At 42.1% G+C, this 13,683-nt stretch overlaps 1 protein-coding gene across 1 annotated transcript in view; it reads left to right on the top strand.

Annotated features, from left to right (window-relative positions):
* Nucleotides 1-13,683, top strand: part of TG (thyroglobulin) — a 142,622-nt gene that overhangs the window by 1,243 nt on the left and 127,696 nt on the right. Inside the window, exons 2-10 of the mRNA XM_065752278.1 lie at nucleotides 244-352; nucleotides 1,231-1,328; nucleotides 1,824-2,027; nucleotides 2,307-2,466; nucleotides 5,307-5,413; nucleotides 6,495-6,638; nucleotides 8,143-8,328; nucleotides 11,355-12,419; nucleotides 12,919-13,506. Coding sequence (XP_065608350.1) covers nucleotides 244-352; nucleotides 1,231-1,328; nucleotides 1,824-2,027; nucleotides 2,307-2,466; nucleotides 5,307-5,413; nucleotides 6,495-6,638; nucleotides 8,143-8,328; nucleotides 11,355-12,419; nucleotides 12,919-13,506 — 2,661 coding nt within the window. The remainder of the gene's footprint in view (nucleotides 1-243; nucleotides 353-1,230; nucleotides 1,329-1,823; nucleotides 2,028-2,306; nucleotides 2,467-5,306; nucleotides 5,414-6,494; nucleotides 6,639-8,142; nucleotides 8,329-11,354; nucleotides 12,420-12,918; nucleotides 13,507-13,683) is intronic.

Genomic DNA, 13,683 nt, shown 5'->3' with positions numbered 1-13,683 from the left:
CAAAGTGCTGTTTTGTGGAAGTAACCACAACAAATGTAGTAAACTACTCAGGTACCAGAAAATGGTACCATGTTAGTATAGGACAGAGCTGAACCTAATAAAATACAGGCATGGGAAAGGCACAGTGAGGAAATAAGCAGGGAGGACTCGTGAACTTGGTCTTTCACTGTGCTTTAGTGGCACTAACAGGGTTGGGATGAGAACAGGTTAATCATGATATTGCGCTAAATGTTTACCTTTTAGAGTACCAGACAGATTCTCAACCATTGCGTCCATGCGAACTTCAGAGGGAAAAGGCTTTTACAGGAGGAGAAAACTACATTCCTCAGTGCTCAGAAAATGGCCAGTTCAGGTAATTAATCTTTGCTGTATGTAACTTTCCACCACTACTGAAATCTTTAGCTTCAGTTTTGAAAAGCCTCCTTATCAATGGGCTGAAGGGTGAGGTATTCATAGACTGAAGGGGCTTCATAGAGCCATGTTGCAGATCCAGCCTCTCCTGGGTGAATTCCCTTTTGCTGGAATTAAATTCTAGGCTATCAGTAACACTGATCTGGCTGCAGATTGCTGCATAATGCAACTGATGTCTTTCCATGCATACCTATGAACGTGAAACTTGCGAGCAGCTGGCACAGATGTACTAAGTTGACTTGAGGAGTTATCTGCACTTCCTTAAGTAGTGCGGTTGGGCTTCTTCCAAAGACAGTAGAAGAACTAATTATAGAATCACAGAATTATTATGGTTGGAAAAAGACTCCAAGATCCACTACAACTTTCAACCAGTATTGCCCACTAAACTGTGCCCCTAAGTACAACAGCGACACATTTCTTGAACACTTCCAGGGATGGTGACTCCACCACTTTCCAGGGTGCCCTGTTCCAATGCATCACCACTCTTCCAGAGAAAAAATTCTTCCCAACATCCAACCTTAACTTCCCCTGGTGCAACTTAAGGCCATTCGCTTTTTTATTATCACTGTTACCTGGGAGAAGATGTTGGCCCCCACCTCACCACAACATTTCAGGGAGTTGTAGAGTGATAAGGTCTCTCCTGAGCCTCCACTTCTCCAGACTGAACAACTAGGTAGACCCAGAGGATTTAACAATACAGTCCTTTCTATTCTATTATTTGTTGTAGTAAATACTTGAGCCTGTTTGCCATGGGTTGTGCGCCTTACTAAGGACTTTGGAGTTTGCAGAATAAAATATGTTTCTCATGTTTCTCCTCAGGGCAGTTCAGTGCAGTAGGAATGGTCTTTCCTGTTGGTGTGTAGATGAGAATGGCATTGAAGTACCTGGCAGCAAACAGAATGGATATCCCCTGTCCTGTAAGTCAAAGGTTTTCATTTTTGTTCAAAATGTTTTTGTTTTTTTTTAAAGTGTTTTAAATCTACATTTGAACTGTTGAAACAAAGAGCCTGTTTAACCTAGACTCAGATGATCTCTATTTTGTTGTTTCTTGCTGAATCTTTCAAGTGGGAGTTCTGTTCTTTCTTTGGAGATGATAATGGAAACTTGATATACCTGTATCAGGTAGTCTGTATTCATGAAGGTCAAAATAACATAAGCTATAAACTTTAAATAACATAAACTGTAAACTTTAACTGACCATATTCACTTATGAGTTGGAGAGTCACAACCCCATCTGTGGTGGGTTTCTGGATACCAGTTTCCATGACCTCAACTCTGTCAATGTCTTGATGCCTCCTGGGTGACAAAATCAGAATTTTTCCCTCTCAGATAATTCAGTTGTTGTTTAAAAATAGGTGATTCTATGTCCAAGAAATAACTTCCTCTAACAGTGTCCCTCTCTGGTGCTGCAGGCTTATCCTTCTGCCAGCTGCAAAAGCAAAGAGTCTTGGTGAGTCGCTACATCAACAGCAGTAGCATCTCCTACATCCCTCAGTGCCTGGACTCAGGGGCATTTGATGTGGTACAGTGTGACATGGAGCTGGGTGAGTGCTGGTGTGTAGACCAAGAAGGAATGGAGATTTATGGCACCCGGCAGAGAGGAAAGCCAACACAATGTAAGTACTATCCAACAAAAATAAAGTTTTGTAGGGATGGAAAGTTTGGTGTGAATGAAAGATGGTAGATAAGCAGTTTGGGCACTGTAGCCTACACCTACCCTATGGAAGTATAGGTGCTTAGTGAAGAAATTTTAATTAAGTCCCTATTTCTTTTGGCTATAAAGAGAATACAAGACACCTATGCATGTTCAGTTTAATGAATCCAGGCATCTTCCAAACCACGGGATTGTCTTTGGGATGTTCAGCACTAATAAACATTCCTTTTATTCCTGTTAGGTCCAGGGACCTGTGAGATCCGAGACCGCCGCATTCTGCATGGGGTTGGGGAGAAGAGCCCACCACAGTGCTCAGAAGATGGAGAGTTTCTGCCTGTCCAATGCAAGTTTGTCAACACGACAGACATGATGGTTTTTGATCTCATTCATAATTATAACAGGTAAGAGCGTAGGATTCCAAAACAGAGAGGCGGTGCTGCACAACTCTTCAAGGCAAGATCTTACTGCATTTTTTCCCCATGAAATCATTTTGCTAAGATTAGGTCTGATATTATTTCCTGCTAAGAAATGGACGGAATAAGAAGCATTTGCCTCTGTATTCAATTTGTTCTTCTGCAGAAGTTTTTTATTCCATCCCTGTAGTACGGTCAGTGTGACTTCACAGTAGTGATTACCACTTTGGGATCTGCATTTGGGAAAGTAGCCAGGGAGACCTCTCAGACAAGCAGAGAACAGTAGATAGATGAGATAGATGCAAAAGAAAGAATGAAATTCGGATGTACAGGTGAGATAAGAAAGATAATTCCATGTGGAAGGACAGAGAGAGAAGTGGCAACACATAAATAGCAAGTTACTCATGACATTGGGAAGACTTTTGTCCATTTATATGGTGCTGAAGTTGCTCATACAGGTGAACAAGCGAGAGATAAACAGGGATGTGATATTCACACCAGTTTCAGTTATTGGAGCAAGCTGGGGGAGATTTCAAAGTGCTGAATCAAAAGCTCGTCAGTGGGAGCAGGAAGCTTTTGTCCTTCAGAGAAATGAGGAATTAATGTTCATAAAGAGAAACAAGGGCAGGGAAGAGGGAACTGCAGAGGGAAGAGGACTCGAGAGGTACCCTTGTAAGGGCATCGCAATCAGCACACTTCTCCAGAGGAGGGCAGTGGAGTAAATGCAATGTTTTGTTCTGCCTTGGCTTGCAGAGAATGAAGCAGTGCTTTAAAATAATATATTTTTATTTATTTTACGTTTTTACTTTATCATATTTTTTTAGCATATGCTCCCATTGGGAGGTTTATTCTTGTGTCCACATCCTGTAAATAATCACAGCAGGACCATTTCACTTCCAGCTGTCTATCTTTCCAATTATGGCACAGGCTTAATCCATAACCACTTGATCAGAGTACCTTAGGTAACTAATATATCCATTTTTCACCATATTCCTGCATGGAATGTTATTATCATGCCCTATAAGCTGGTAGCATGAATACAGAGTTAAAGTGACAATTTACAAAACAGAGAACTGTGGCAAACACAGAGTTTAAACCCCCCATTTTAAAAGTTTGAGATCATGTTCTGATCATTAGAGAATCTTTCTTTGGCTCTAAGAAGTGTCACTTAACTCCCTTCCTAAAAGGCTTCACTTTTCCAACTCTTCCAGAATGAATGAGTGTGTTACATAAAATGTTGGAGAAATTTGAATAGCGTAAGGCTAAGATTTTCCTAAGAGGAAGAATTCTGGTAAGAAAGATAAGCCCAAATTTGCTGCCTTACCCCAGTACTTGCCTAATGTTACTTCTTTTGTACAGGCCATGCTCAGGTCCAACTAAGATAGCTGTATAGAAAAGCCTGCGGCAGTTACTGGGGGAAGAGACAAAAAATCCAAAAATCAATACTTTTTACTTTGTTGCTGTAACTTTCATCAGATTAAAGACCTTGGCCACTGTAACACCCTGATTCACTGCAGGCTCTTCCCTATTACAGTCTTAGAATAGAATCATAGTATATCCTGAATTGGAAGGGACCCAAAATGATCACTGAGTCCAACTCCTGGCTCTACATAGGATCCCTCAGAACTCAAACCCTATGTCTGGGACCATTGTCCAAGTACTTATTGAACTCTGTCAACTTGATGCTGTGGCCATTGCCGCAGTGTTTCTCAGGAGCATTGCAGACTGGGCACGTTAGAGCAGCCCTGAGGCTGCAGTAGGGTGGCACTGAGATTGAGGCTAGTTTTGGTCTCATGTAGATTATGGAAGGTTATGGGGTTGCTGTAAAATTCTTGTGCTTGTCAAACTTCCTTTTTCTTGATCATGGTGCTGAAGTGTCCTTCCTTGCTAAAAACCTACTCTGACTTCATCATTCTGTGAATGCTTTGAGCAGAATATTCAATTTCCCTTTCACTAGATTTTTCCAAATAAGCCACATGCGGTTGGGACATGAAGCCTTTATCATATTTCAGTGCTAAGATATGTCTCTGTAAAGTAATACAATTGTTTTGGAATGTGGAGAAAATGTCTCACTGGTCCTACTGCCTCAGTCTAGCAAACAAAATCTTCCAGTATGTTGCAGAAACCCTGGAGTGTCTGTCAGTTAAGATCATATTTATTATGTTTTTTCCAAACCTTGCCTTATTAAGTTTCCTTCCTAAACCACTACTTTGCTGGAATCTGTCTGTTGTCACTCCTAAAATATTCTACTGGGAGCTACCATTTCTTTGATCTGTGAAAGTAGGAGTCAGTCTCACTTGTAATACATTAGAGACCTTTTCTCTTTAATCCATTGAGCCATTCTCTCTGAATGAAAAAGATTAGTGATGTTTTTATCAGCTTTTATGCTTAGTTCAGAGCAGAAAGCCAACATAGCATGGAGGGAAAGGGAGCAACCTGTTTGTTTAGGCTCTCTGCCATGCTGCGCAGATTTTTGGAAGGAGCTAATGAGGGGCTGTAGTAATAACATTAGGCCAACACGTGCCCATTCAGCTCTCTTTGGCAGGCTTTTGATGGTGAGAAGAGAATTGAAAATGAATACTAGAGGCTGGGTATGTGCATAGGAAGGTTAAGAAATCTGTCAGAAGGGAGATCGTATTGTACTGTGCTTCATAAAAAAATGCAGGAGACCTGTTAGCCTACTGGAATGCTGATTTGGATGATGTTGGAGTCTGGACAACGTAAGCAGATCAAAGGGTTGTCCACTGGTTTTGTGCCAGTCAGCAGATGCTTTGTTGTTATCAGTGGGCCTCCCTGGGCCCTTCACAAGAGGCTGCTTCCCCTTCCAGGCTCCCAGAGGCTTTCCAAACCTTCAGCTCCTTCCGGGAGACATTTCCAGAGGTCTCTGGGTACTGCTACTGTGTGGACAGCCTGGGGAGAGAGCTCGCAGACACGGGTGAGTACCTCCCAACACTTCAGCTTCAGCATGTTAAATTCCCAAGGAAAAAGACAAGTAATAATTATCAGTCTTCAGTTTCATTTGGGTTCCAAGTGCATTCTTGCAGACACACAGGCTGGCTGATGTGACCAGTGTTTGGGAAAGGAGGGAGCTCTCTCGTGACATTCTCTTACTCAAAGCAGAACCCACCCTTGGGAACAGCACTCCATCCAGAAGCAAACACCTTCAACCCTGCCCCTTCTAAGGTGCTCGAACAGGGCTTTGGCATGTCCACCCTCTGTCCATCTTAGAAATCTGGACCCTATTCAGTGTCCAATTGCAAATGTGGGGGAATATAAAGGACATGGAAATTGTGCTGTTTTCTTCTTGCTCAGATGGTCTTTCTTTGTTTTCTCATAGACTCAGGTTACCTTTCAGGCATATTAGTAGTTGATGGGAGATTTAACGGAACAGATGTTTTTTTTTCCAAGAAAGAAGAGTGGGGAGGCTGTATGCCCCCAAGTCCACTTCCTGAGATATTTCTGTTTGAAAAAGTTGAAGCAAAAAATAATAATAATAAAAAATAAATTAAAAAAAAAAAGTGACAACAAAACCCTTGGGAACAATGCAGAATATGCTGGATTAAAGTGGTAGATGGCAGATGAGAACTTCAGTATTTAATTCCTTTGTGTATGGAAAGTTGTCCTAAAATCAGAACTAAACTAAACTATACTAAACACGGAAGGACTGCTGCTCATCTTTTCATTTGCTCAATTTAGTCAACCAAAATGGTCAGGAATTGGTTCTTGGAAACATCAGTGATATAATTGCATAGTTTCAATGTATCTGCTGCAAAGTGAACCATAACCGCAGCGCAGTGCTGGTTACTGGATGTTCTTTCTGCTCATTAATGGCCATGACTGATGACTGGGCACTCAGCAGCATGTAGTGTGGTGCAGTGCAATACGGTAATGCAGCCTAAGTTCACATTTGGGCCAGTTTTTAGGCCTGGTTTTCTTTTCCCTAGTACATTTTCAGTTCTGCTCCTCTGGTGCAAAGCGTATGACTGCTGTCCTAAAATAACACCTCTGTTTCCCAGGCCTGGAGCTGCTGCTTGATGAGGTTTATGACACTATTTTCTCTGTGCTGGAGCCTGCCCGTAGGTTCTCAGAGACCAGCGTGTATCGGATCCTGCAGCGGCGCTTCCTGGGGGTCCAGTTGGCCACCTCTGGCCGCTTCAGATGTAAGTAGTGCCCAGTTGACTCCCAGAAAGTGGTATGGTGATTTTGGAGTTTATATATGACAGCTACGGAGAGGTGTTTTAATAGTCTCTTGCACCTAAGCATATAGTAAGAATCAAGGTCCTTCCATTATCAAGGTCCTTCCATTGCAGCTGATTTTTAATCTCTGGGCTGTAGACTCTGAGCATCAGGTTGTATTTATCCTGTGAAGAAAACTTTCCCATGCACTTGAGGTTTGCATTAGTTGAAAGCCAGTGAACTCTGTAGATCTTGCTTTGAGATTCTGGAGTTAGATCAGACATTTTATTACACTAAAAGCCTGAGAAAATGCTTCTTAATTGATGACCCTACAGTCAGAAATAGGAAGGATCTTACATTGTCCACAGCATTATCCATCCCCACGAGACTATACACAAGGTTGCAGTACCCGAGCCAGCAAAGCTGAGCTTCTGGATCTGCCCTTGGGGAGAATTTTCCTACTGGGGAGGGAAGTCTGGAAAGCATCTTCCCCCTCTCAGTGCTCAATGCCCTGAAGTAGGCTGTGCCTGTAGATGGAAGCTGTTCAGTAGGAATTAAGCTGTTAACAGCCACCAGGTGGAGACGTGACCACACTTGTTATCCACTGACCATGATACTTCGTTGAATTACTCGGGATTTACACCCCTGCCTGAAGCCTGGCACTTTATATGCTGCCAGGAAAGCTGTCAGACTCCCTGGATGAAGGGTTTGTTCTGTTGTGATGCTCTCACTGTCTCAACCTTGCAGCTGAGTAGGGCTAAAATACTCAGGAAGGTGAGAAATGCTTAGGCTGTGGGACTGCATCTTTATAGAAACAAGCAAAGCTTCTATTGGAAGGGCTAAGGCTAGTGTTAGAAGACCATAAGTCATATCAGAAAGTGTGTTTCTCATCCATTCTGCCCAGTTTGGCAGACTTCTGTTTCCTTGTCTTTTCTCATTCTCACTAGAAGCACTGCACTGTACATGCAGTATATGTCTCTGTCTCCCATGCTGCACATCTATTCTTGTTGGCCACATTATTTTTCTGCATTAAATGCCAGAACTTTTGAAGCAAGCGATGCTACTACTCCATCTTCCCTTGATAATGCCTGAAAAATGATTTGAAGTTCATTTAGCTTTCAGAAATGAATATCTACAGAAGAAAACCATGGAACTGATTCACTTGGGTGAAAGAGGCTGGAGAATTTTTATCTTGGGCCAATACTTGAAGTTTCAGGAAATTAAACATTTTATTCTCCAGGCTTGGCAAAAGTAAGCAAAGGTTTGAATCAAGCAGATATAGAATCACAGAATTGTAGGGGTTGGAAGGGACCTCTAGAGATCATCAAGTCTAACCCCCCTGCCAAAGCTCCCTAGACCAGGTAGCACAGGTAGGCGACCATGTGGATGTTGAATGTCTCCAGAGAAGGAGACTCCACAACCTCTCTAGGCAACCTGTTCCAGTGCTCCATACTGAAACCTTAAATTTTTCCTCCTCTTTTCCTCCAGGCCCCTCAAAATGTGAGGTTGAACGGTACTCAGCCCTGCGCTACCAGCATGCCTACATCCCTTCGTGTGACACTGACGGGGGCTACACAGCAGTGCAGTGCCAGCAGGGAGGACAGTGCTGGTGTGTGGACACCAAAGGGCAGGAGGTCCAGGGCACGAAGAGACGAGGACACCCCCCAGCCTGTGGTACGTGCGAGGTTTGGAAAAGGGGAAAATGCTAGCAGGCAGCACTGCCTTGTATATCCACGTATGCTTTCAGTTCAAACCTGTCCCATTCACCTTCCCCCTCTGAACTCTTTATTTACTGTGGGAATTTTGTGTACGGTTAAAAAAAAATCAAGGGCCAATTCTTCTTCTTAGGTCTAACAGATTGTGATGCTCATAAATTCTTATCCAAATATCCCAGCACTGTTAAGAACCACATTTGAATGAATTATTAAATACCATATTAATATGATTTTCCTTTATGATCTGCCTTCAGCCTTTTAGTTTTTCACATATTGAGAAAATCTATCCCTTGACCCTAGGAGACTCTAGGTCCCAGTATCATAGAATCTGAGAATCGTTAAGGTTGGAAAGATCAGTAAGATCATCTAGTCCAACCATCAATATCCGTTGTAGGGTAAGGAAACTGGTAGTGATGTTTTGGGTTTACCCCCTTGTTTTTGTGATGTGCTACTGAACTTCTGTCTCTCTCTTTCATCTGCTTTTTTTTTTCTCTATTTCTTTCTGTGCATACTTGACCACAAAAATCATCAAATCTGGTAGAAAACTATTCAGAGAAGGTGTCTGAGTTTGTGCTCTGGGATGGATTTCATTAAGAATCCATCGTCAAATCAGTGCTCCAAATGAAAATGACAGCAGAAATGTTGAATGGCCAGAGGGGAGGAGGAAAGTTTAAAAACCTTTGCTCCAAAGTGTACTACCTCAATGTTCAGGATTGCGCTGGAGGGCTGGGGCACGAGGTCTTAGTTCTGGATGCCTTCAGGAGCTCTCATTTCTCTGCCTACAAGATGCAGTTGTACCATGCAGATAAAGAAAGGAGGAATCTACCCTGGGTGTTACGATTCCAAGTCACTCAGCATGCTCCAGGCACAGACAGGCTTACAATAAAGCGAAAATGTTTGCATGCCTCCAAGGCTGATCACCAAGGATATTGCAAGGAAGCCTCCGAGAGGCCTCACCATATGTTGGGGCTGGTTGTTTTCTCCATGTGTGTGCATTGCTGAGCCTTCCTGATAATTTTTCAGGGGGCATGACTTGAAGCTGCTTGTAGCTTTTATTGGCAGGGTCAGGAAATTTAAGCAGGGAATATTTCTGTGGAGGATTTTCAGGCTAACCTTGAGAAAATATTTCATGAGAATATACCTGGAGTCTGTGGCCAGCCAGCTACATGCCATGTGCATATCTCCTCTGTTCTGTTTTATTTCTTTGTGGTTTCTTTGCTGTTACCCCTAGCAGTGTTCACACTGGAAGAAGCAGTGATGTAGGTATAGGGATCACCTCAGGTCACACAAGTTCCAGGAAGTTCAGATAGGAACATAATCTTTTTCAGTCCCTACAGTAAATTCACCCCAGCCGTGCTGTTTTGTTTATCCCTCATCATTTTACTTTGATTCAGCAGTGAGTAGGAAGGCAAAGCATTTAATGATTGTGTTCCTACATTTGTTTTCGATCAGCATACTTGGGGATTGTGGTTTACACTAACATATTGGTCCCTAGAGGAATTTTCTTCATCCCTGTTACTGAGAGCTAGCACTGAACGCAGGAGGGGCCCATCCTACAGAAAACGCCTATACAAAGGAAGCACTGTGAGGGACCCTGAGCCCATGCCAAGAACTGTAGCCCAGAGCAAAGGTTCTAAAAGGTGGAGTGAGAAAGATGCTGATCACAAAGCCTCAGATTACTTGCTAACCTATTTGAGCAGCTTTTAGGATTTCCAGCTTCTGTCCTCACTGTTAGCAACATTAGTTTTATGGTACTGCCTGAAGATGAAATGGATGAGGAATAGGGATGTGGATGCAGAATGGGGATGGAGGTGGAGGTAGAGATGGGAATATCCTAAGGAATGGTGGATCATACAAAAGTTATTTATTCACCATCTTGTCCCCAGTGGTGTCTGCAGTAGTTTTTAGGGAAAAAGAATGAGAAATAAGGGAAACAAAAAGTGACTCTTCGGTACATTATCTCTACAGGCTAGACACTCCCCAAACTTGAGGTTGAACCCAGATTGTGTTCAGCCTTCCTCTAAGGAGTCATCTTCCAAAGATTTGTCTAGTTGCTCTTTAAACTTTTATTCTTCCCAGCATCCTCTAGTAATAAGTTTCATAATCATAGTTAAATTCTCTGCTTCTTGCTTTTAGTCTTAATAACTACAAAGTCTTTCAGTTTTCTTCTTTCTTTTGAGACTTAAACTGATTTTTTTCAGAGATCTTTCCTCAGAGATGTGTTGCAGGCTGGCTTGTCACCATTGCTATCTGCATATGAACATATGAGACTTGACTGCATATGAGACTTGACTGGAAAGAGGAACCTGTGATGTAGCTCGCTTGAGATGTGGGTAGCCAGGGACACTAAGACCTGTTGGTACCCTCTGATCCCTGACATTTATTTTGTTGAAATTTTACAATTTTTTCTCCTGTTTAGACCTCAGTTTTGAAAGCCATCTGGTCCTCGACACTCCATTACTGCTAATTTTAACAATTTCTTTTCACTATGAAACTATAGAGATCTGAGTAGGAAACTTCCATAAATTTCTCATTAGTGAGCATTCATTAAAAAGACTTTTTTTTTCTTTTCTGTAATCTGTTTCCCCTTCTCTTGTCCACATATTGCAACTGAATAAAGTGTAATTTTTATTAGAAGTAGACATCTTACCACAGCATTAATGTATTTGAAAAAGACTTTATTTATAATTTCAGCCATAAGAGCAAGAATGAAGAATTGCACTGGAAAACAATAGAACCAAAAATAGACTAAGAGCAGTAAATTCAGACACGATGAAGGAATTTTGTGTCTTGAATGGAGAAGTTTATTTTTATGTTACACTTAGCAGCACTTTGGATTTCTTTCTATCAGTATGACTGATGCTTAGTTGGGGAACTAGAGACAAGTTAAAAAAATAGAGGCATTTACTAGAACTACTTAAAAGGTATCTATTGAGTAATGGCTTTTGGAGTTTTATAAGTGTCTGCTTTTTAACCTTTGATTAGGTGAAGAACAAATGTGCATCTCTGAGAGACAAAGGGCCTTGTCAAGGATCTTTTATGGCCCCACTGGGTACTTCAGCCAGACTGGTTTATTTTCCACACCAGAAGCCCAGTCAGAGAAAAAAGGCAGCTTTTCAAGACCCTGCCCCCCGTCCTTCAAGGAGCTGTTTCTGGACTCTGGTTTGTCATCCCCAATCATGCAAAGTCCATATGCCAGCCAGATTCCAGGGTTAGAATCCATCCTTAGTGAAGCCATCACAGGAATGTTCCCGTCAAGGGAACTAGCTCAAGTGGCATTGCAATTTACTGCCAATCCAAAACGCTTCCAAGAAAATCTCTTTGGAGGAAAGTTCCTGAAGAATACGATCCAGTTTAACTTCACTGGGGCACTAGGCACTAGTGGTAAATACAGCATTGGGCAGTTTTTCACACAGGAAGATACAACAAGGAGGAATAGCAGCCAAGGCCTTCTGCAGTCAGCTGAGGCGTTTTCATTGGAAGTATCAAAGGGGAGCTCCATTTTGAGTCAAGCTCTTGTAGGCAGCTTTGGCCGCACAGTAACTCTTCAGGACAATCAGAATATAATGAAATTCCTTTCTTCTGTCCTGGAACTTCCAGAGTTCTTTGCTTTCCTTCAGCAAGTGATTTCTGTCCCCAAAAGCATTGCTGAAGATTTAGGCGAAGTGGTCAAACTAGCACTGGGATCCAAAGACTGTGGTGAGGAGCCAAGGGACATGTTTGTTCCAAAGTGCACCAAGGAGGGGAGGTATGAGGAAGTTCAGTGCTATGCAGGAGAGTGCTGGTGCTTGGACACTTCAGGCAAAGAAATCCCAGACTCCAGAGTTCAAGGTGAACGTCCAAGGTGTCCCTCTGATTGTGAGAAGCAAAGGAGAAACTTGCAAAGCATGAAACAAAGCCTGTCTGCAGGAACAGATCTTTTTATTCCCTCTTGCACCAAGAATGGAGACTTTCGGCCACTTCAGTGTTATGGAACAAATTGCTTCTGTGTTGATTTGAATGGAAAGACTATTCCAGGAATAAGAGGAAATACTGGAAAACCTGTGCAATGTAAGTTCTGGGAACTGGGAATTTAAAGATAATTCTTTACATTGTTGGAACTCCATTATTTATTTCTTCATATTTGGTTGTTTCTGAAAATGAATGAATGTATTCTCCTAACAGAAAAGAATATTATCCCTACATGCAGTTGAAAGAGAATTAAGGGAAATAATGTGTATTTAAACCTTGATATCCTTAGAGACACTTTAGTGACATCAAACTCCTGTCTCCCAAGTAAGAACTCCAAGCATCTGATGTGCTCAGATTTTGTTTAAATTTCTGAGTACATCTTTAAAGGCTCATGCGTCTTTAAGAATCTTACTCTAGCCCAACACATGAGAAATCGGTGCCCTTTTTAAATGGGCCAAAAATGTTGTTGTTTTGGGGAAAAATGATGAAGTATCAGTAACAGTGTTCATGGCATAACAGTGAGGATGTTCAGGTTGAAGCTATTGTATACCTTCCGTACATTCGTAAGATGTGCTATGGCTGTTTTTTGTTTTCTCAGGCCCCAGTTCTTGTCAAGTCACAGCTGGACAGGAGTTTCTAAAGACTCTGAAGCTCCTGTTGTCAGACCCAAATGCTCTGTCTCAACTTTCCAGCATTTACCTACCCCAGTGTGATACTGATGGTGGCTGGAGACAGGTGCAGTGCAGTGGTCCTCCTGAGCAAGCTTTTGAGTGGTATGAAAGGTGGATTACAGAGAACAATGAAGGCAAAACTCTGCCTGTTGCCGATCTATTGAACATCATTATTGGATATAAAAATTCCTCTTCCAAAAGTTTTTCAGGTTTTATTGAATCTTTGTATGAGGCTGGGCACCAGAATGTCTTCCCAGCTTTCACCACGTACTCATCCTTCGCTGACCTTCCACCTGAAGTACTGGAAGAAAATGTGACTTCTGCATCTGAGAACATTTTATTGGATCCGTACACATTCTGGCAGCTTCTGAATGAGCAGTTTACCTATTACCCAGGAGCCTACACTGATTTCAGTGCTCCATTAAGCCACTTTGAGCTTCGTGATTGTTGGTGTGTTAATAGCGATGGAGAAGAGCTGCAAGGAACAAGGGCAGGAGTGAACCAGGTACCAACATGTAAGTAACAGAATTGCTGGAACATAAATAACAGTTTTACTTGTCTTTGATTTTATACCACAGGAGAAAAAATCATTTCAGGTGCAATGAAGTAGGAGGCAGTCTAGGGAAAGATTATTGATAGTGCCATTATCACTGACCACCTGAGGTCATTTTTGGAAAATAAATGGTCTCTCT

Source organism: Cyrtonyx montezumae, unplaced genomic scaffold (assembly GCF_038088225.1).
Source record: "Cyrtonyx montezumae isolate F1298 unplaced genomic scaffold, pur_monq_1.0 scaffold_8, whole genome shotgun sequence".
Classification (NCBI taxonomy): domain Eukaryota; kingdom Metazoa; phylum Chordata; class Aves; order Galliformes; family Odontophoridae; genus Cyrtonyx; species Cyrtonyx montezumae.
Note: the sequence above shows the minus strand (reverse complement) of the source record. Positions and strands in the feature narration are given on the sequence as shown.